This window comes from Gekko japonicus, unplaced genomic scaffold, assembly GCF_001447785.1.
Source record: "Gekko japonicus isolate JY-2015 unplaced genomic scaffold, Gekko_japonicus_V1.1 scaffold1507, whole genome shotgun sequence".
In the NCBI taxonomy this organism is placed as follows: Eukaryota; Metazoa; Chordata; class Lepidosauria; order Squamata; family Gekkonidae; genus Gekko; species Gekko japonicus.
Window position 1 is genome coordinate 23666 of NW_015159756.1, and position 23876 is coordinate 47541.

At 40.0% G+C, this 23876-nt stretch overlaps 1 protein-coding gene across 1 annotated transcript in view; it reads left to right on the forward strand.

The window, feature by feature from the left end:
* Positions 1-11210: 11210 nt before the first annotated feature.
* PIP5K1B (phosphatidylinositol-4-phosphate 5-kinase, type I, beta) overlaps positions 11211-23876 on the forward strand; it is a 71070-nt gene continuing 58404 nt past the window's right edge. The window contains exons 1-2 of the mRNA XM_015405847.1: positions 11211-11289; positions 12093-12161. Of these exons, the coding sequence (XP_015261333.1) occupies positions 12093-12161 (69 nt within the window). The 5' untranslated portion in view covers positions 11211-11289. The remainder of the gene's footprint in view (positions 11290-12092; positions 12162-23876) is intronic.

The window sequence follows — 23876 nt, forward strand, 5'->3', positions numbered from 1 at the left end:
TTATCAAGCAAAAAAAGAACCTTAAAATCGTCAGGAATCTCTGAGAATTGAGCTAATATAGGGTACAGAAGATCATGATTGGGTGCCAGATAAAAGGGACATTGAAGAAGAATGTGGGGGACAGTTTCGACACAGTCCTTCATACAAGGACAACACCTGCTGGAGTAGGGGATCCCCTGAAATCTGCCAGAGAGAAGAGCGGAAGGAAGAACATTAAATCTGGCTAAGGAGATTTGGAGCTCTAAGTTGATAATGATATACAGCTGGAGGATTTGCATTTGGAACTATCCCTAAATTTAAGGAAGAACAGGTTCTGTTAGCCAAGCTATAGAGAGTTTGCAATTCTGAGCCCAATAAACTAGATTTTATTTTTTTTAAAGCCTCAGGCTCAGAAAGCAAAGATAGAGATTCTAAGGGTAAATTCAAAGAGCATATTTTGGCTTCAGTGTGAGATAGCCAACTAGGGCCCCAGTCACACGGGCAGGAAACTGCAGAGGAGAAGCGTGGCTGTTTGCCCTGGAGCAAACTACTGCGCAGTTACGCGATCAGACCTCCTGTGGAGGTACCGTGGAGGTTCCATGGCAAGGGAGAGGTGCCAATCACAGGACAAGCCGGTGCGCAACGAAGAAGTGCGCGCCGCGGCAAACTGTTTTTTATTTTTGTGTACATGACAAATGCGCATGCTCCGTTGGGTGCGCATGCACATCCACAGAGACTTGGACAAAAAAACCCCACCTTATTTGCAAGGGGACATGGGCGGGTGCCGGATGCCACCGGAAACGCGATCAGACGCCCGCCCTTGCCCCGCAGTTTCCGGAAACTAGTACCTCCAAGGTACTAGTTTTTTGCCACGCAGTTTCGGCTGGAAGCCTCGGTTGAGCCACGGGAGTGCTACGCTTCCCAGATGTGCTGGTGAGATCGCGCCTGGAAACTCCGCCTGTTTCCCGTCTCACTTGTGTGGCTTCTGTTACGTGTGACCGCAGCCTAGAATTGGCAGATTCAGAAAGTAATTGATACAGATAACTAGAGGGGGCAGAGTTGCAGTGGAGTTGCAACCAAAATTAACGGTGTGGATCCATGCCTTTATAGCCATCAAATCCTGTCCGCAGTCCAAACATAAAGCAGCATATGGAACACACATGGGTACTCCCATGATCTTTTGCAAAAAGGTAGAATGGACAGATTCCACTGAAGTGTCACTTGCATCAATCCAAAGGGGTACTCGATAGAATAATTGAGCTCCAGTTTTAGCATTAAAAGCATTGAGTGCAGTTGGCACATATTGGTTACTACGATCAGAAAATAAAAACGAGAGATTACTGCAGCACTGACTTTAGCTACACTAGTTGCCATTCTTCAGTGATGGGTCCAAGTGGCACTAGAATGAAAGTGGACACCCAAGTATTTGAAGTGCTTGACCTTTTCAAGTTTATAGAAGAAGAGGAGGATGAGGAGGAGGATGAGGATGGATTTATACCCCGCCCTTCACTTGGAGTCTCAGAGCGGTTTACAAACTCCTTTCCCTTCCCCTCCCCACAACAGGCACCCTGTGAGGTGGGTAGGGCTGAGAGAACTCTGAGACAAACTGCCCTTTTTTAAGGACAGCTGTGCCAGAGCTTGTGACTGACCCAAGGTCACATCAGCAGCTGCAAGTGGAGGAGTGGGGAATCATACCTGGTTCTCCCAGATTACAGTTCGCACACGTAACCACTACACCAAACTGGCTCTTATTGCCGTTAATAGTCCACTTACATACTTTCTGGGCATTGCATATTAGATATGACACAGAGTGCAGATATAATGATGTGTCTTCAGGCGAGAGCTCTGTAACTCAACGTGGTTTATTCTTTCAAATTTTATTTTCATTGTAGTGTCCCCCCCCCCTCACTCACTCACAAAATATCATATGCTCTGTTTTGGTGGAAGAAAAAGCTACAACCTCTTGGCTTGGAGTCCACATCCCATTTTAATTGTGAGATTCTACTTTCTGGGAAGTTGAAATGCTCTTTCAAACCTCACATTTGCAGGCCTGGATTGTGAAGATAGTGTGCAGGTGGCCAGTCTGGCTTTGGAAAATATGCGTCTTGTAGCAGTTTGTGGTGGTCACTATAGTGTTATAGTAGATTGTTGCAATAGGTTGCTGTTTCCTCTGTTAAGTTTCTATCAGTTCTAAGTTTAAAAGTCTTGCATCTGTAGCCCTTTTTGTTGCAGTCGAAAGGGCTAGAAGATGTATCTTTAAAAAGAAAGAAAGAGAAATTAGAAGATCTTGGTGATAGATAATTATAGCATTATAATGACCTAGCAGTTACTGGGGGTTTTTTTAAGGCTAGAAAAACACTTATGGTGAGTGTCAGGGGGATATGTAGGAAAAACAGCAACTATGAAGAAACTGTACACAAAAACCCAAATGTGAATGTTCTGTTGTCAGTATGAATGCATTTGTGGCAACAATAACTGAAAAACAGAGCATTCTCATAATATGGATCATCCTAAGGTTTGAGGTTTTTAAAATCAGCATACCTATGCTGGGGGCAGTATAAAGCTGATTTTGAGTTTTCTACGATCCTTGTATTCTTAAGATATGGATAGGAGACGGTTTGGAAAGTGGTCAAATATATATGTTTGCAACAGGTAAATTAACTTAGCTTAAAAACCCTTGAAGCTGGTCCATCAACTATGCACATCAAATTTGCCTTGGACTACTGTCATTTTTTAAAAAGCACAGATCTGCTAGCTGAGATGCTTTTGGTTTACACTGGTAATAAGTTGTTCTTGGTGATCTATAGACACATCTGTAGAATGCTAGCCTAAACCGAAAAATATGTAAATCTGTAATGATGCCAGAAAGCATACTGACTCAAAGGAATGCTATTGGTAAGAACTGGCAATATGATGATTACTTCCATTTAAAATTCATCCTGCTAAGGATAGTTTAGTCAGTGGCGTTTTAAAGCATTCCCTTACTGTTTATCTGATCCCACATATTTTATAATGGTCATGTACAATGGTGAAGCAATCATAAGAGTTTGGCAACAGATGTTATTACTTCCTACAACAGTCTTGCCCCTGGAAATCTATAAATCCTTATGGAATTCATCGGGGGATGGAAAGATTAGTACTATTAGCTGCAAGTCAACAGACATTATATAACAAAGGACTGAGGCACATGTGAATGAGGGAACTGTGAGCTTCAGGACCTCAGCGATAAATTGTGTTTACCAGAACATGAAAGAGATGTCACCTTTTCTTCTTCCCCCTCCTTTGTGCTAACTGATGGTTGGGACAGAAATCTGATTATACTGATGCACGTCACAGTTTTGGCTGAGAACTTGTATTGGAAAGCAACATTTTGTACTTTTTCTTAAGACTATTGATTACATGAGTCTTAATTTCTATGTGTGACCAACACAGCTACCTGTAACCTCTATCTTATTTTAAGAACTGAAAATGAAGGATGAGTTTACTCATGCATGAAGTCTAATGCCCAACATTGAGTCATGGCTTGCATGTGTGAAACAGTCATCACAGATACAACTTTCATAGCAACTGGCAGCACCACAAGCTTTTTAACTTAGGCACAGGGCCAGCTCCCCCGCTAGCCCAACTAGGCACTCACCTAGAGCGAGAGGCCCTGGATGGGGCGGTGGGCTCTGGATGGGGGCGGCGAAGTTCGCCTCCCTCCCACCAAAAGCCAGCGGCAATCTGGAGATCGCCGAGGCTCTCCTCTGCATCCCGCCTGCCCACCCGGCCCCTCTCCGGCAACTTCTCCTTACCCGTGGCTGGCGGGGAGAGGCACCGGCAGAGCGGGCTCATAAAGAGGGGAGCCCGCACCAGGCCCGCGCTTGCCACCGCCTGCTGCGGGAGCCAAGGCTGCCGGAGCTGCTGCAGGCGCCGCCAGGCAGGACATGAGGTAAGCGCGCCCTACTGCTGGCTGGCGTGTCGAAGCCCCAGCCCAGCTCCTTGCCCACCTACCTCCTCCCGCCATGGGCACTTGGTTCACACAATCCTCTCCCCCCCCAGTGCACTTTCTTTCTGCCGGCACCTGAGCCAGCCTGCCTGTCCTCTGCTTTGGCACGCCCCGGGGCCGCACAGCCCTTTACCCCCTCGCCCACCTACCTCCTCCTGCTGCGAGGTGGAGGGCTGGCTGATTCACACAATCCTCCCCCCCCAGTGCACAAACTTGAGGCTGTGCTGCTGGCGCCGCAGTGCTTTCTTTCTGCCGGCGCCTGAGCCATCCAGCCAGTCCTCCGCCTCGGCACGCCCCGGTACCACGTGGCCCTTTACCTCCTTTTGATAGTGCTCCTTACCTGCCGCTGGAGCTGCCGCCACTGCCGCCAACCGAGCGCCTGGCCCCCCTGCTGCTGGGCTCCCGGTGGGGCGGTTTCCAGGCCCCACTGGGAGGTTGGCATCTGCAGCCTGCAGCCTCACCTCGGGCCGGCCCTGCTCAGGCAGTTTACATGTTCTCCTGTAACATGTGTGTGACTCATCTGTATCATGCTGATAGACAAGCAGGGATCTAAAAGCTAAGATCTGGCTTTGAAAAAAGGTTGCCTAGCTACATTTTTATTTGCTTTAGATTGCAGCTACAGTATCTACAGAATGTCTCCTTCTGTAATGCTGGTAAGACTGAAAGTGTCTTACCAAACTGTGTTCCGATTTTTATGCTTCTAATCGATTTCCTTGAAAACATCAGTGTAAGTTTTGCTGGCCCTCCCCATTTTAGAAGGATCTCGTGTAAAATGGTTAACAAGGACTTGATTCTGCTTGAGACCTTGAAGAAGTGTGACCAGCTGGAGTTAGACAGTTGGGAGACTGATGAGCCAGTGGTATCTGTTACTATGAGGTAGCTTCATAAATTCAGAATAAGCTACTGGAAGAGGCTCATCAATATGATTCTGTGAATACAGTAAGCTTGTATATAGGGTTGCAATAAATATTTGTAAGAAAGCCTATTCCATATGATGAAGGAATAGTGCATTTAGGGAACCTTGAGCCAGCTTGGTGTAGTGGTTAAGAGCAGTGGACTCTAATCTGGAGAAACGGTTTGATTCCCCACTCCTCCACATGAAGCCGGCTGGGTGACCTAGTGCCAGTTACAGTTCTCTCAGAATTCTCTCAGCCCCACCTTTTCCTGGTTTATTTTCACGTGTGTTTGCTGAACTTCACTGCCTCTTAGTGGTTGCTTCAGTGCCATTTGCTAAAACAAAATGAAACCAAACCCTGTTTTGTTTTGTTTTCCAGCAAGTTAAGAATGTGATTCCTGCCAGTCAGAAGTCACATAATGATAACAAACCCAATTAAGAGAGTGGTCAGTGGTTCTTATTCTGAACAGGCTATTTGGCTTTATCACATATCCAATCAGATTTGGCTATGTAATAAGCCCCATTCAAGTTATGTTTGACTGTGCCCATAGGACAAGCATGCTATATGCAAACCTTCCAATATGCATGACTGCTGTTTTTGAAAGGGGCAATGTGCATATATTTCTGTTTGGGAACATGCTAACAGACCTCATATAAATCTGATTCACAGTTACTGAGGTGGAAAAAAATTGTGCAATGCCCTATTCAGAAGAAAATGGCAATAGTGCATATTGGGAGAGTCACATGACGTGTATTCATGTCATAAGCACAGACAGTGTAATAACTGAAAGCAGGTTGTTCCAGAAAGTGGCAATAATGTATAGTAGATTTATAGAAAGAAGCATATAACCCTGCAGGTCCTGACCCATCTGAGAATCTTTGTTTGAAGACTACTGTTTTTGGAATACAGTTAACTGGAAAGAGGCTTCCATTAGAACCTTTGTTAACAGCCAGCCTTTTAAATTGGATGCACAATGCTGATTCTGGGGCTTGGTGCTTGCTAAAACATCCTTTTCCAGTGTTCTTTACTCTTAGTGATCACATTCTGACTACCATAGTTTGTGGCATGCAGAGATCAAATAATGTTGCACTCCAGGAGCTTCCCTTTTCTGTAATCAAAGGAGGGCTGCATAAAAGTTACAGGAATTAGTGGACGTGCATTCCAGCTAAAGAATGAATTTTATAAATGTACAGGAATATGCCACATTGTATAGCAGAAATATGTTACAAAACTAATAGTGCAATCCTAACCAAATTTATACTTTTTCAAACCCATTGACTTTAATGCTCTGTTCAGGATTGCATTCTAGGAATTCACACTAAACATTAGTCGACTTTGTTGGTCTTAGAATGTCAGGAGTGGTACAGCTTTAAGAACATAAGAACATAAGCCAATATTGGATCAGGCTAATGGCCCATCTTGTCCAACACTGTCACACAGTGGCCAAAAATACCAGGTGCCATCAGGAGGTCCACCAGTGGGGCCAGGACACTGGAAGCCCTCCCACTGTTGCCCCCGCCAAGCACCAAGAATACAGTGCATCATTTGCCCCAGACTGAGAGTTCCTATGTATACCTTGTGGTATGCTTGTAGCCGCCGCCACCTCCTGTGGCAGTAAATTCCATGTGTTAATCACTCTTTGGGTGAAGAAGTACTTCCTTTTATCCCTTCTAACCCAACTGCTCAGCAATTTCATTGAGTGCCCATGAGTTCTTGTATTGTGAGAAAGGGAGAAAAGTACTTCTTTCTCTACCTGCTCTATCCCACGCATAATCTTATAAAACATAACATCGCTCAGCCATCGTTTCTCCAAGCTAAAGAGCCCCAAGCGTTTTAACTTTTCTTCATAGGGAAAGTGTTCCAACCCTTTTATCATTCGAGTTGCCCTTTTCTGCACTTTTTCCAAAGCTATAATATCCTTTTTGAGGTGTGGTGACCAGAACTGTACACAGTACTCCAAATGAGGTCACACCATCGATTTATACAGGGGCATTATGATACTGGCTGATTTGCTTTCAATTCCCTTCCTAATAACTCCAACATAGTGTTGGCCTTTTTTGTTGCAGTCACACTGACAGATCCCTTTGGAGTGCCTCACAATCCTCACTGGTTTTCACCACCCTGAACAACTTCGTATCATCCGCAAATTTAGCCACTTCACTGCTTACTCCCAACTCCAAATCATTAATAAACAAGTTAAAAAGCATCAGACCGAGTACTGATCCCTGCAGTACCCCACTGCTTACCACCCTCCACTGAGAAAATTGCCCATTTATACACACACTTTGTTTCCTATTAATTAGCCAGTTTTTGATCCACAAAAGGATTTGTCCTTTTATCCTGTGAGTATTGAGCTTACTTAGGAGCCTTTGATGAGGAGGTTTATCAAAAGCTTTTTGGAAGTCAAGGTAAACAACCTCTATTGGGTTCCCCTTGTCCACATTTTTGTTTACTCCCTCAAAGAACACTAACAGGTTAGTGAGACAAGATCTTCCCTTACAGAACCCATGCTGAATTTGCCTCAGTAGGTTTTCTTCATCAATGTACCTACTAATTCTTGCCTTAATAACAGTTTCCACCAATTTACCCGGTATCGACGTCAGACTGACTGGCCTGTAATTTCCCAGATCTCCTCTGGAACCCTTTTTAAAGATGGGAGTGACATTAGCTACCTTCCAGTCCTCAGGAATGGAGGCAGATTTTAAGGAAAGATTACATATTTTTGTCAGGAGATCCACAAGTTCACATTTGAGTTCTTTCAGAACTCTCGGATGTATGCCATCTGGGCCTGGTGATTTATCAGTTTTTAAGTTGTCTATCAGTTTTAGGACCTCCTCTCTCGTCACCTCAATCTGACTCAGGTCTTTTAACACCCCTCCCGAACCAGAGACTTTTCATCTCCTGTCAGCTTTCCTCCAATATTCAGTTTCTTGAGACACAAAAATATCGTCTCAACAGAAGTGCATAATAGTACTTTCTAAGCAAAGTCTCTTAGAAACCCATCCTTTATGTACTCTTCTTAACTATTTGGGGGCTTGCCGGCTACACTAACACTTGGGCTGGTTCGTTAGATATGGAGAATGTGCTGATGTGCAAATTCACTTAATTAATGGGAAACTTACACTCATGTTATCTTTAGTTTAACTTGAGTGGTAAACTGTTCCTTTAGTCAGGAGACCACCATTTGTCTCCCTAACCTTGGCAATGTTACAGTGCTATGTTTTTCACATGGATAAAAATGTTGAATAATTTATCCAAATATATTGTGCACAGACAAACTTTCCGTATCAAGTAGGAATGGTTTCTTGTTGGGGGGGGAAGCCCTCCATGGTTACATTCACATTTATTCTGATTGTATCCCAGGGTAGTCATGAATGATATTATATGGTGATTTCATCAAGCCTTCAGTCAGGTTCCCTGACTAGGGATGGGCACGGACCAGGAAAATGCAGTTTGTATTGGTTCGTGATTCAGAACTGAACCATGAACTGAAAGCCAACCATGAGGATCGTTTGTGAACTGAACTGGTTCATCGTTCATGGCCATGCAATCCCCATTGAAAGACACCACAGTGCCTTTAACTGGAGGTTGTAGAAAGCCTGAAAAACAGCTGAGCAACGGGAAGCAGCCTACTCCTCGCTGCTCAGCTGTTTCAGGCTGTCTTATGCAGTCCCTTGAAAGTTTGAAGGGACTGCACAAGACAGCCCAAAACAGCTGAATGGCTGGGAGTGCCTGCTCGCTGCTCAGCTATTTTTCAGGCTGTCTTCTGCAGTTCCCATGCTCATCTGTTTTTGTGACATTCCTGGGGAACAGAAAGCAGGGGTTTAAAGGGAGTCGGAGTCCTTTTAAACCCTTGCTTTCTGCTTTATCCATGAACTGCCACAAACTGCTTTAAAAGGCTGTGAAAGTTCATGATTGTAGGTTCATCACGATCTTCCGTTTGTGAATCATGGGGCAGGGCAAAATTCATGATGGATTTTGCTTTGGTTCATGCTCATTCCTAACCCTGATTCTTAATCAGTTATGTGGAAGTAGATATGCTTGGCATCACATTTTTAAGGGTTGGTTCACACAGCTGGCTTGAAATAGCCAAGTGTTTTGGCTCCCTTCCTTCCCATGTTGAGTCAGCTAGATGTAAGCAAGCATTCCCATGCAGGAGATTATTACACCAATGCTAGTCTATGTTTAACATGATATACAGAGGTGTGCAAAATGATGTCAAATGCACATAACTGGCTCACTGAAGATATGGTGCCTGTATTAACAGAAAAAGGTTCTAACTTGCCAATTTTATTAAAAGCCTGATTCTGTGATTTACTGTGCAGTGCCAGTAGACACCAAGATTTTTCTCTTGAACAAGGGGGGGGGAAGATGGAGTTCAGGAATTCTGTGCAAGAAGCTCTTGTGAGGGTAGAAATGTCACGAAGAGGGGTTGCTTATGCACTCTGTTTGTCATTTTGATGGATATATAGGTGCACTTTTCTGCACTGTAAAATGTCTTTGCATTGAGTTAGAAGTTTTTTGCATATGCTGTGATACTTGCTGCTTGAACTGTTCTTCCTTGATATTTGTGTGAAAACTTCTCTTGAGATAAGCTTCTTAAACAATTTTGCTGCAAAGATTCCGGATAATGGGAGGGCATTCTTCTTCAATTTAGTGCATGCATCTTTTCCAAATATGCAAAATGTAGTAATAAATTCTCTAGTGCATTTCCCCCCATCTTTGGAAGCATCCTATTAAAGACAGCATTAAGTAACAAAGTGTTAATAGAGGGAATAATTAGATTGGATGTTAAATGAGAAGCTTAAAGGTCTTGTGATATGCAGGAAAATGCTTTTCTGGCATTAGAAGGATTTATCCTTTCTACGAGATTTAAACTCTTAAAGCTTGAATGCAGAATCGATTTTTTTTTAATGCAAAAGTCACAGATATAGTGCTTTTTGGTAACATAAAGTTTTAGTTGATGTTTGCCTAGTGGGAAAAAATAACTTTCCAGAAGGAGAATACATATGTACAGCTGTGATATAAGGAAAACTATAAATGCCAATTTCCAAAATTTGGTGTATCATTCAAAGAACACATTTGGAAGTGAGAATTCTGTTAAGTAGTACTAGGTTTTTTTGGGGGGTCAGTTATCTGCATAGAAAAACTTTATAGATTTGTTTTATGTAAAGATGGCCGACAGTTCCTATTATGCAAGTCTCGAATGCCAACGCCAGAAACAAACTATTTACAAGGTTTAGCGTATGACAACTGGTATTTAAAATACCATAGCAAATTTTTTAAAAGCAGGAATTATTTCAGTGCAACCTTGTTATTAGGTTCTCCCCTAGCTGCCCACGGCAAGTGACAACTAGCTAGTCCCCCCACCCCGGCATTGTCATTTGCAGACTGACAGCAGCTTTAGGCTTCCGCTAAGACACTGTTTCAACTTTGTGTGCCCTCTATCTGCAGAAGAGGCAGGCAGGAGTTGCAGTAACTACCTTAGTTGAGAAGGAAAATAACGGACCTTTGTGGCTTTTGTGTTTACACACACACTTTCTATTCTGCTGTGAGAGAGATCAATGAAAGAAAAGAAAAAGAGTTTCACACTGACTAGAATCCTGCCAGCCATATCAGAATCGCATTTTCCTCTCGGCAGCTGTTGTAATTGGAGATGTGAAGTGAGAACAAAACTGTGATTATTTTTGCATGAATGTACGTATGTACATATGCACTGTATATGAGCCTATTGAGGTGGCTGGCTGCCTACTGCTCTGGTTGGAGGTAGGCTAGCTGGGCTCAAAGAACTGAGCAGGGGTGCCCAATAAAAGAGGATGGGTTTGTGTGCCTGTGCCCATGGAGTTGGGGCTAACCGAGATCAATTTTCACACAAATTGCATATTTGTAAATTATGAATAACTGGATTTTTCTGTGCAAGAAGGGAAGGAGGAATACGCATGTGCAAACCTGGCAACAAGCCAAGTTTATACATCTGTTGGTTTGACACTTTTGTAACTTGGATCACTTACATAATGCAGAAATAGCAGAATCAGGTTCTTAGGAAAGAATTCTAACCAGGTTTATAAAAAGGCTGATCGAGATAATGATCTTTCTTTGGAAATCTTCCAAGACAGGTGTTATGTTTTAACTGCAATTTGTACAAAATTGTATTCATTTACTACATTGTATAAATATTTTATAGTAAGGAAGTCATAGACTGTATCTAGGACAAAATCTATATCAGAACACACAAAGAAGGACTCTATTGATTGACACAAGTGTAACCAGTATTATATGTATTCACTGCTTATTAGATTCCAGTCTTCATTAGCAAAGTGTTTAATTGTGTTTTCTTTTAAAAGGAACTTAGAAAAACAAACAGCATCCATGAATGGGTTGACTGTCCCTCTCAGCTCCAGTTTACTTGCAACATAGCTAATCAAGGTAAGTTAATTTTAATATTATCATAAAAATCTACCAATACTTTAAATGGGCAATTGTTTTGACACATTGGCTGGAAAAGGAAGATGGAATATTTGTGACACTGCAAAGTGTAGGTGCAATATTTGTGATTATTCATTTTAACATAGGTTTTTCAGAAGTACAAAATATTAAAGAAGCATGTTGTTCTTGGTCTGTAGCGCACACACACGCACAAAGTTTTTTTTCTTACAGAATCTGTTGAGAAGCCAAATTGTAGCTTTGTGTTAAAGCAGTGTTTTGGCCTGGCCTGAGAATGTTCATTCCTTGTATATAAGGCCAGATGAGACTATCAGTTCAACTCTAAGCAGATTTATACTCTTACAATTGCATTCAAGTCAATGGGTTTAGAAGGGTGTAGCTCCATTTAGGACTGCACTGCAAGTCATACTTGGAGGAACAGAAACAAAGGGCTGGACTGCAGAAGCAGCATTTAGAGTTTCTTCTTTAGAACAGATTTCCTTGTTCTGCTTCCTTAACTAATTCATCAGCACTGATTTTAAGTCTAGTTATAGCAAATCAGAAGTTGTTTTTAAGCCATTATATAAAACAGTGTTCCTATGCATTGATCTGCCTTGCCACATGAACAAGTCACTGCTTTGCATGGAGGGATGAGAGGTTGCCTTACATCCAGCAGTTATCATTGAGCACATGGGTTTCTTTCTTTGGTGCCCTGCTAATGGGAGGCTCTTGCCAATTCCTTGCTAAGCAATCGACTGAGTATAATGTTTTCAAACCCTGCTACTTGATGTATTCTCTCTTTTCAGATGCAGTCTGTAACTGAAAATGGAGATCCCTCTTCTGGAAAACAACATGAGGAGAAAACGTATAAAAAGGTTAGAAGTTACACATGTACTTCTTTTGTCCAGATTATTTTCATTTTAAGCCTGTCATTCTGCACAGAATTCTGTCTCAATTCTTTTGTTTATCTGAAATATATAAAAATGAATATTTTCTGTGTTGAGCATGGGAAAGTTGATAATCCTGATGTTTTCACAAATCCCAACAGTTTGCATGTTATCCTGTTAATGAGATGCTTAATGTTCAGTAGTCTACGTGTGCCAGTTGTGGATGCCAGTTCAAGTCATTGCAGGAAAGAGCAGGCATGGAAGGCAAATAGCTAGGGATGGAGCTTTCTTGATCCTCGCTTGCAGGGAAAAGAAAATTAAAGATATTCACTTGTTTTGAGATGTGTGTTGAACCCAATCCCTGGCATTGGATATTGAAACAGTTTTTTGTTTGTTTCTTGTCTCAGTATTCTAGTGGCTTCTCCATGACCCATCTCACTTGACTTAAAGTTGAATTGGATGTTGTGGCAAATTCTTTAAGATGTCAGAGTTATTTGATGTAGTTTTTTTTTTTTAAAAAGTTCATATTTGGACAGCAAAGCAATTCTGGAGAGGCAAATTTCTAATGTGGGGTGTTTGTCTTTCACTTCATCATTTTTGTTGCAGTGTGCTAACCATTTAAAGTTCACATATTGACAAATTACAACAGAACAGTATATTGGCATGCTCAGTTCTGTCAGAGGTCCAAAAGCACTGGTGTGGCTCTGATAGTGAATGTCACTGACTTACAGAGCAATACTAAGCTGGTCTACAGAGAATCTTACTGAAGTCTACTCAGTGGGGCTTACTCCCAGGAAAGTGTTCTTAGGATTGCACGATTAGTGTTGAATTCATGACTTGACCAGGGAGTCATTTCTAACAGGTGGCTCATAATCCTTTGGGAGATTACTTCTGCTTCTGGGAATATATATATATATTTTTTAGCATTTTTAAGGATGAATGACTGAAGTGTATCTAGTCTAGTGTAGAGATGTGAAGGCCCGGAAAAAACCCGGAAAAATTAGGAAAAAAACGTGGGGTTTTTTCGTTTTTTTCCTGAAGCCTTTTTTGTTTTTTTCCGAAAAATTGGAAAAAATTGAAAAAAGAAAAGGAAAGGAAAAAAATTGATTATGGAATGTTTTATTTTAACATGATGAATAAAATATTTTTAAGACAAGGTGTTCAAATATTTTCCAAATCATTTCTAAAATATATGTATATGGTATCAGATTGATCTAATTTCTGTGCACGGAGGACAAGCAAGTCCTAGGTTACAAACTGAACTCTCCAATGCAAGAACAAGATGCATTTCTTCCTTTAGGAGGTGCGATTGTCAGAAGAAAATAAAAACGTTTCAGTTTTGTATTTGCATGTGGTTGGGTATTCTGTTTGTAATAATTGTTTGGATACACTATATTTTTAATATGCTAGTTGTGATAATTTCATGCCAAGTAAAAATGTCCATAGTCATATTTTATGTTCCTAAAGTAACAGAATGACTTTCAATCTAGAAAAGACAAAAGAAATGCTAATGTAGCATTTTTTCCAAATTTTCTGAAATTTTCCGTTTTTTTCCGGGAAAAAAACATGGTTTTTTTTTCCAAGCTACAAAATTTCCAGAAATTTTACATCTCTAGTCTAGTGCCCCTGAGTTCAGCATATGTTACATAGCATGTGCTTGAGCTACCTATATTGCTGTGCAAACATACAGTACTTGTTGACTCTGATCTAATATTTACTGGGCATAAATTTCATATGGCTGAGGTGTGCAAAAGATCAGGTATTTGCTGAGTAATTTAGAGGGAAATGTTAGAGTTAAAATTGTCATTTATTAGACCAGTTTGACAATGACCATACAGACTTTTAGGCTTAGTGGTGTTCTGACTTAAGCAGAATGTGAAGACATCTGTGCTTGCACTTAAAAGAGGGGAAAGACCCTACTAAATTCTTTTTAAGATCAATGAATACGTCAACAAATGTTAGCAGAGGTGTGTTCTGCTTTTCTTGCCTGTTACTTCCTTGTGCATGGAAACAGATACTTTGAAAGTAACTCATTTTTTTACTTTAGCCTATTCGGTTCTGATCTGTCTTGTTTGCTGGAGGAAAAGTGAGCCTCAGTGTTGTCAAGGAGGTGATCTGAAGGAGACAGATTATTTTAACCTAAACAAACACAAACTATGTACTGGTGAAATTTATGTATTAGGACCATTTACAAAGAACCTAGCAAATGAAACCAGTGAGTCTTCCAGAATCCTACACTTCTAAGAGAAGATGAGGACTTGGAAGGTATTCATTACTTTTGTGGTGGATGGATACAAATTTCCCCTGCCCAAATACCATATCCATATATCTTAAATGTGCAGGATCTCTATCTTCTTGAGTCTCTTTCTTTTGCTTCCAGAAATTGATGTTAGCCAATAGTAATGGGGCCTTTTAGTTTTTTATGGGAGGATTATAGGTTCTGGAAGTCTCAGGCAGTAGTTCACTTTGACATCAAGATGTTCATCCTTATCAGTTAATGAAGCCAATCTGGTATTTCAGACAGTGTCTCACAGTTTTAGTTGGAAAACCTGCAGAAAGCTGTCCAATCATAAGAAAAATAGATTTCTTTAATGAGATGACTCCTTTTATTAAGAGGTGGTTGGCGTGGTCTAAACAATATGTCTTGTACTGTACATGAGATCTGATTCCAAATTGGATCTTGTGGAGCACATTGTTAGAGATGTGTGCTTGAACAAAATTACTATGGTCTTTTGTGGATTTGGGTTTTGGGGAGGGCATAAATGCTGGTATTTGATGATATTTGGGTCCCACAGTACTGTTTCACAATTCAAGTTTGGTTTTTTATGGGATTCCCGAATTATGCAGGTTGCATTATTCCCTATGGAGGATTGCAAAGGGGGGCTGGAGTGGCTGGCTTTTCAACCAAAATGACACCAAAATGGCATGGGATGTAGGGCTGACTGTCCACTGAAGATCTCAAGGTTTCAAGTGACGTGTACCATGGGGCCCAAGTCTGTGGTTCCTGGACAAGGTAACCCAGTCATCCTACTTTCAGAGATGTGGACTGGGAAGGAAAAGGGTCCTGCCTCCATAAATGAGGGAGAGAAAGAAGGAGGAAGGGAGAAGGAGCCAATTAGACTTGTAGCTCTGCTAGGCCCTATGTGTGGTTTGTGGTGGCTGGGGGCTGCTGTCTCTGGTCTGAGAGAATTGTGTTGCTCACTCTTCCCTCCTGTGGTTCAGGAAACTTATGGTTCCTGAATATTTCCAGAAATATACAAAAACTGGATACTGGTATTCCTGTGATAGTTGTTGGTAGAAGTCCCATGGCCTGTAGCTGAATGACGATGCATGCTGTCAGTATAGAGAGTTGATTAACTATTCTTGCACCTAGCAGAGAAGCATTTTATCAACTGCCGAAGCATAACCTCTTCGAGTGCTCTGCAAGAAAAAACACTCTTGCAGCTATCTTTCCTTGGGATATTTTATTTAGCTTAACTTTCTCAGTTCCTTTCTTCTCTAAGTCTAGGGCTCTGATTTTGTGGATTAGTTACTCCAATTACACTTAGTATTTGAATTGTGTAGAGTCCGTTTTCGAAGAGAAGATTTAGTTGGCTGAAGTAAAACACACAGTTATTCTAACAAGTATTGAAAAAATCAAAACTTTTAAAAATCAAAAGCATATGGTGTTCATGTTTTAAAACCGTTGTGCGTGAATATACAGTTTCTTGTTCGTATTCATATCAGAACAATGTATTTTAACAACAGCTGCACTGTTTACAGAAGTTTAGTTCTATTTTGAGAGGGCATGTGAAGGGAAAAACCAATAGATGGAAAGTTTTCATCTGTGATTAGACACCCAGTCATCCATAGGATATAATATAATCATACAAGTATGTCTGAGACATATTGGTATTTTCCATGTCTTTGCTTCAACAGCTAATTCTAAAAACCATAGTTCTGGTTTTATTGGATCATGCAGTTTATCTTGGGGCAAATAATAAAACTCGCCACTGTGGAAGAGTCACACATTAAAGAGAAATTTATACATATAGAAACTTATATAGAGCCAGTTCGCCGGCAAGGCAAGATACAGATTGGAGGAATGATGATGATGATGATGATGATGATGATGATGATGATGATGATGATGATGATGATGATAATAATCTTATTACAAGATAGTGAAATGTTTTGTGTCTTTCAGTGCTTTTATTTACTTTTGTAAAAGATGAATAGTTTTGATGGATTTGAGGGAATAAAGGTACAGCAACAGTAATTAAAGGATTATAAAGATAATTCATACATTTAGGAGTATTCCTGTTTACTGCATTAGGGCTACTTCAGTAGGGTATAATCTGAATGGCATTTAACATACTTCAGTTAAGTGTTGTAAATACCTGTTTTCTTCCCTCCCTGCCCCAGCTATCACATACAAAATCTCTTAAAAAGTAATAATTTTTCCTTCAGAATAATCAATTACTGAGGCACCCAGTTGTTTTCAACATTTTACTTTCAGAGATGCTTTTCCATTACCCCTTTTTTGCTGAGAAATTCCTACACTCTGCTGCTGAAAAAATGCTGAACCTTTACATAACGCCATGGACTTGTAGGATATTATAAGGTGTGCACACAGTTTATGTAAGGTACTGCTAGACCAGTTGTTGTTCCTCCTACTGTTTACAATAATGTGCACTCAAGAACACACCCAAGGAACTACGCTTTGAAAGAAGAGCCATTAGGACGCTCCCCATGGGCAAACCCTTGATAAGCTTCTAAAAAATCCCAGGGTTCCCCAAAATAAAGATTGAAAACCACTCCTCCAGCCTTTAGAGTTTGCTACTGTAATTATGCAGGTATTCTGGAAATATGGTCGGCTGTAGTCACATTTGTGTATAATCATCATGTGCAAAAATGCATTGTATAAAATACTGTGTACCAATCTGGGTCAGATAAAGTTTTACCAGACTTCATCTCCAGTGCTATAAAATCAGTTGTCTGAAATGTGTAATCCAAGTTCTATTAACTGTTAGTGCTACTGTACTAATAGCATTAAAATAATTTCTAAGGCCAGCACATACAAGGGAAGTTCTTATTGTCATTGTATGCTTTGGTTATTGATTAAATATCAGAAGACACCCATAAAGTTATGATGCAGCACACATCACCCTTATCTATTTCCAGTTCTTTCTAGTCAACTGTTTGAATGGCAAATGTTTAGTTGTTGCTATGTATAAAGTTCATATAGATTGTACGCAAAATTCAAAGTAAATATTGCTCAAAGGAGGAAAAACCTCGCTGAGTTTTGCTTTGTGATGTTGGAAAGAGGCCCTGTTGTTTGCAAGGGGAAATGGAGTTGTTAGTAGAATGTTGTTTGCAATAAAATATCACTCGGGGGACAAATAGTTTCTCTTTAATCAGTCATTCAAACTGCCTTGCTCTTTGGCATTGGAATTACAATATTTAAAGCAATTTGGTTGATCCAGTAATTCTAAGATCAGTATATGGTGTGTGATTTTTATCGTAATTAGGTTGTGTGATTTTTAACTGCAGTATTTAATTCCTTTGGCTGTATTCACCATAGGTAGGTACGTTGTGCAAGCAGAAGATAAAATCTATTTATTTATTTATCATTCAGATTTATATTCAGCCCTCCCCACAAGCAGGCTCAGGGTGGATTACAGCATAATATCAAAACATATCAAAATTTCAAACATAAGTATAAAGTATAAATATAGACAATTAATACAATTTAAAAGAACATAACATATATTGCAAGAAAGAAGATATCCTAAGTTTGAAACCATAATAGGGAAATTATCTTACAATGCATGAAAGAATATTTCAGTAGTTGTTGGACAACATCAGATATTACACAGAAGTACCAGTGGTGAATGAGTGTCTTGTTTATCCTCTGTTTGTACTTCCTGTGTAATATCCACATGGGGAACTTAAATCTATCTGAGTTAGACATTCATGAACTTTGTGTGTGTTGTGAATTTGTACATCTTACCATGGAGAAGATGCATAAAATCACCCTTGGCATTAGTATATTAGAAGCATAACTTGAGTTTCTTGCACATCTGTTAGATCTTCTGTGTGTTATGTGACGGAATTGTGGTTAAATCTGTGAAAATCTGGAAATGGTCATTGTATACTATATCTAGTAAATCATTCAGATTTGTATCACAGGAGGGAGTGATAATGGGAGAGGGTTTGGGCAGGTGGTGTATGCCTAAGGGTTCTATGTAGTATTGAGGGCCATGTGGCCCAGTGGATAGAAAGTGGAGTATATCTAGTGTATTCTTAAACAGGTCTTGACCTCTCAACTCTGGTTGCCTATCTATAAAAGTGACCTACTTGGTTACAAGGACAAGTGTAATATAGATTGTACAGCATTTAGGAAGATGAATGTACAGTAATGAAGAGAAATAGGAGAACTTGGTTGTCTAACAGGTTTAGTTAACAGATACACACATTCTAAGATATGGTTGGAAGAAACATGATGCAGCAACCTTGCTGAGCTAAGCAGATATGAGCCTGGTTGGTGCCTGTGTGGGGGATGGGAACCATTTGCAACAAGCCACCTTGAGTTCCATAGTGGAAGGAGCAGAGTATAATTTATGAATCATGGTATATAGCTGAAGGAATCATTCAGCTTATACAATACAGAACCTCTTAACTGCATTTTAGCTTGAACTACTTAATCTGAAAGTACCAATAAAATAGATACCTGACATTCTTATACAAATTACGGTTTAATAGGGCTAAGCTTCTATCCTGGTGTAGCAATCAAAATAATGCTTATATTCCCAGCCAAAAAGACCTGTTCTATGCCCCAAGAGGAAAAAAAGCTGCCTTAAATAGTGCCATGCTGGAAAGAATGTCTTGGTTGCTGTTTCCCTGTATATTTTACCACCTTTTAAGAAAGCAGTTAAGAGCATGTTTTATTGATACTGTGAGTCAGCAGAATGACTCAGGAAATAATAGTTATTTCAGAATGAAATGAAATAATAGTTATTTTGGAAGGGAGAAGGAAATTGTATACATTTGGGTATTTGATTAGATGGATAAGAGTTTTGAGTGGAAGAACTAGATCAGTCTGTTAGCAGCCATTGTGCATGGAGGTGGACAGCAGCATTAAGAAGCAACCCTAATATTAAATGTATTTTAAGTGGTGTGTTATGCAGCCTACTATGCCACCAGCATATGCAGAACTGAAAGCTTATCACATTGAGATATTGCGGTAGTTGTTGACATGACTTAACAACATATGATTCAAACAGATGGTCAAATAACCACACAGTTTGATGGTGTTACAAATTACACACAATTATCTGGTGTATATTGTCAATAAAAGCCTGTTTCAAGGGTAAAAAACCTGTTTCTTGTGTGCTGGCTTAGTTTAGTCTGTGCTGTGACCTTTTTGATTTTTATTTTATATTTATTTGCTTAAAATATTTTTATTCCACTTTTCAGTTCACAGAGTTTTCAAGGCAGCAAACAAATAAAAAGTAATATTGTATGAACAAACTATCAGTAATAAAATCAATCCAGTGGATGGCAGCAGTTTAAAGAAATAGATCAGTTTCTTACACTTCAGAATGTGATACAAGTAGTACTGTCCCAAGCTATCCTTATTTATATCTTGGCAAGGAACCACCAGTCTGTATAGTGTGTATGTGTAGCAGCCATAATGCATGCATCTGTTACTGCTTAAATAGATAAACACTATCTCCTACTAGAAGCAGGGTATGTGCCATAGGAAACCACCCTGACAAGAGGCTTATATTACATAGAATTGTGCGTGCGTATTATAGTTAACTGGATTTTTTGTGTTCTTATGACGCAGCATTAACTGAACAGTCTATCTCTGAAAACCAACACTCAGCTTCCCACCTACCTCTGTCAGCCATGGTTGCTGAATCATGCTCCAAAGCCTTCAGCTTTCTGTCATTCCACCGTTGGTTACTATATGATTCTATGAATCGATAATGACATGCCACTAATCCTGGCCCATCTTACTACAAGAAATAGTGAGTGGTTTAACTGATGGGTAGGGAGGAACAGCTCAAACAGTAAATCTTGACGGCTGCCAGCAAACCATCAATTCATCACAAACTAGCCAGAAACTTCTGTTCCGCAAACACGGTTTCTGTGGCCCCTTCTAAAGGCCAATAGCAAAGGGTCCCTTTCAGCTTCCTCTGGCAAGCCACTTCCAGATGTATAAGGGGCATGACTGAAAAAGTCTGCAATTAGATTAAGAGACTAAGGGCAATCATACAATCTTGTGGGCTGGCACAGCAAGTAAGATGCATCGAGAGGAGTGTATCTAGTACACAGATGCATATGAGGAGAAATAGTCCTTGAGAGATGTGGGTCTTCGATATCTTTTAGATTTGAGTCCAGTAGCACCTTAGAGACCAACAAGGTTTTCATGGTGTAAGCTTATGAGAGTTCACTGACTCAACATATTTCTTATGCAATCAATTCTAAGTATGAATAATATGCAGCACAGTGCTTAAAAATAATTTAACAACATGGAAGAATTTTATTTTTAACCAGTATTGTTTCTGCATTTGTGATGAAGAAATATTAAGGGAAAAGGGAATAATATTGGAAACATTCAGGAAATAGTATAGTACTATAATCAATACATAGGCCCTGTTCACACGAGAGGTTTTGGGCCGGGAGAGGGACTGATCGGGGCCGCAGCAAACGGGCGCGATCCCACAGCAACATCTGGGAATCGTGCTGCGCCCGTTCCCAGCCCGTTCCCAATCCGCCCCTCCCGGCCAAACCCCGCAGCAAAAAAGAACCACTTCGGCAGCCTCCCCCTCCCATTTGTCTCTTCCTCCCCGGCATCTGATCATGCCGGGGAGCAACGGCGCAGCGGCTCAGAGGATCATGGGATCCCGCCGCGGCATCTCTTTTTTGGTGCGGCTTTTAAAAGCCGCACTTTGGCCAGTGTTTTCCCTGCCATGTGGCAGGGACCATAGTTTATTATTAGAGAAATAATTATAACTTTCAAGAATTGGCTCCAAAACATGTAACATCCCTGAAATCCAAAAATATGTCACTGATTTCGTATTTACAAGAAGAGCAGTAAATTTCTGGTGCTCAGGAATCGAGGTACCTGGATGACTTCACAGTTCTGGCATCCATGATGAATGGTTGCCTTCATGTAGGTAGACATGAATGTCTTTGTTTATTATGGGTTGATTCAACTAGTTCAGTAGTGTATAGATGAACATCACAGTGCAGATGGGGGTGTTAATCTGCTATGGCCATGTACGTTGATTACTTGTGCTGTATTGGGGCAGTGATGTCTAGAATTGCCATAGATTTCACTTCAAGCAAAATTTGATAGCCAAAGTATCCATTTGTTTGCAAAAGAAGCAAACGTTATTGTTAAGCCAACCTTTGTGTAGCCTGTATTTTCCAAAATCTCCACTGAAAGTCATATTCAAGACAAATGTGAAGGTTCCTGACTGGGGGAAAAATGCCCCAAAACATTCCCAACCAACAGCAACAGAATAGAATAAACAACATATCTAATGCAGAATGAAATGAGATTGTGGAACAGATAAACGACTACTGGTAGTTTGATATGTCAGGAATCCAAGGTACCTGTAAAGGAGACAAGCTGAATGGAATGTGTGAATGAATTCTAATTCAGCAGTTTCACATTGGATCCTGCCTCTGAAGCCCCCTTTTTGAAAGAGGGCAATAAACTTTAATTCAGCTGCAGTATTTCTTGGGAGTTTAAAATATTCCCTCCAATAATTTCTGAAAATTGTAATTTTTTTTAGTATCAGATTTGTATTCATTTTATTTTAAAAAATTAGTATCAGATTTGTATTCATTTTATTTTTTTATGTAGGGATATAAAAGGTAGTATAATGCCAGGGTTATTTTGTTGTATATATAGTGCTTGTCCCTTTATGTGTAGTCTATGGAATTAATCTTGTATACATTACAGAATACAGCTGTGATGCTTTTTGATTTCCAACATATATTAATTTTGGCAATATACCACTAGTATTTTATTTTCAAGGATGGTTTTGTAGGAAGTTTAATGGAACACTTCCTTAGATACCAGTAACAACATACCAGCATCATTTTTATTCAGTTTATATCCAGTGGCTTGTTTTTAATATTGTGATGTGGTTCTAATTGTAAGCTGCCTTGAGCAGGACTCTGAAGGGGCAGTGTAGAAATCAATCATCATCATCTCTATGATTATCATAAAGCCGTGTTTTTCTCCTTGCTAAGGCTTTATGATCATTACTTTAACAGTCAAATAAACCCACCCACATTAGTATACTGTTTGTCCAGAGATAGACTAGAATCCACATTTCATATATTTTGAGTTCAGTTTTTGTAAACAGTTCTTCTGAAGTAATATCTTTCCTGAGAGGATTCAGTTTCTTTTATTGACAGCCTTTTGCAATTAGCTTCTATTTTCTGTGGCCATTCAGCATACAAGTGTTCAGTCACTGAAAAAGGATCAGACTGTCTGAAAGAAAGTCTAATCAGAGTTACATAATTTAGTGTTTATGTAGGACATTAATCTTTTATAAAAGAGCTTTTCAGTAGAAGAAATAGGAAATACTTGAGCAATTCATTCAGTTCTTTTACCATTTACAGTTTCACTTCAGGAATGACCAACTGTATCTTGTAGTCAGTAAATTGCCTGTTAGAAACTTATCCAGCTTGCAATATTCCAATAATAACACGAATGACCCACCAGTGCATTGTTTCTCATGTGAAAAATAAACTGAAACTAGACAATGTACCTATTTTAATTGAAAGGAACATACTATTTTCTGTGCTAAGTCTTGTGGCTTTCAAAAGAGTTTGCTGAGAAAAAGCTGTGTGTGTGATGGGAGCAGTTTGCTCTCTACTGTCCTGCAGACTCTGTTGAGTGAGGCTGTGGCTGCACAGGAGCAGTGATGTCATGTGTGGGCTGTACCCTCTGTATCCTTTTTCGTATAAAAGTTCAGTGAAACCCAAGTAAAAGAGAAACTTCCGAGTCATTATATTTTGGCTTGTAATGTTGTGTTTCTAGGGCTTAAAGTAACCAGAGCCATGGATCTGCCATGGGCCTCATGCCACGTAATCTAATTAGCTAAATAGACTACTCTCATTTTCTTGGTTCTAAGAGCAACATGCCCAGCCAGGTACACACAGAGTTAATGACTGAATAACAGTCAACTTCACTTTATTTTGTTCTGAACAGCAACAGTTGGCCGAAGACTGTTCCAGTTTGACAGCTTGCATTGTTTTTATAAACCAGTTTGCTCAATAAAATGACCATTTTAGTTCTCTGTGATTTTTAGTAATCTAAGATGGAAGTGGCAGGAGGAAAAATTCTTCAGGAGATTTGTAGAAATGTTTAACATTCACTTTCCTTAAAAAAAGAATAATCTGTACTTAATGGAATAGCATAGGACTTTTTTTTTTAAGTTTGACAAGTAGAGGCCCATGAAAAGCTCTCAACTTTTCAAACAATGCAGTAAGCATTAAAGTTAATCTTTTAAAAGTAAACTTGCTTCCCACTTGGTTCCCAGCCTTCATAAACAACAGCTCACTAACTCTGTCTGTTGCTTGCTTTTTCCTTGACGTACTGTATCTTATTCAGCTCATTAACATATTGTTCAGTAGGATGCCAACACAGCGTCATTGTACCCATTCTTGGCCCAGACAGCAGCTGCTTTCCCT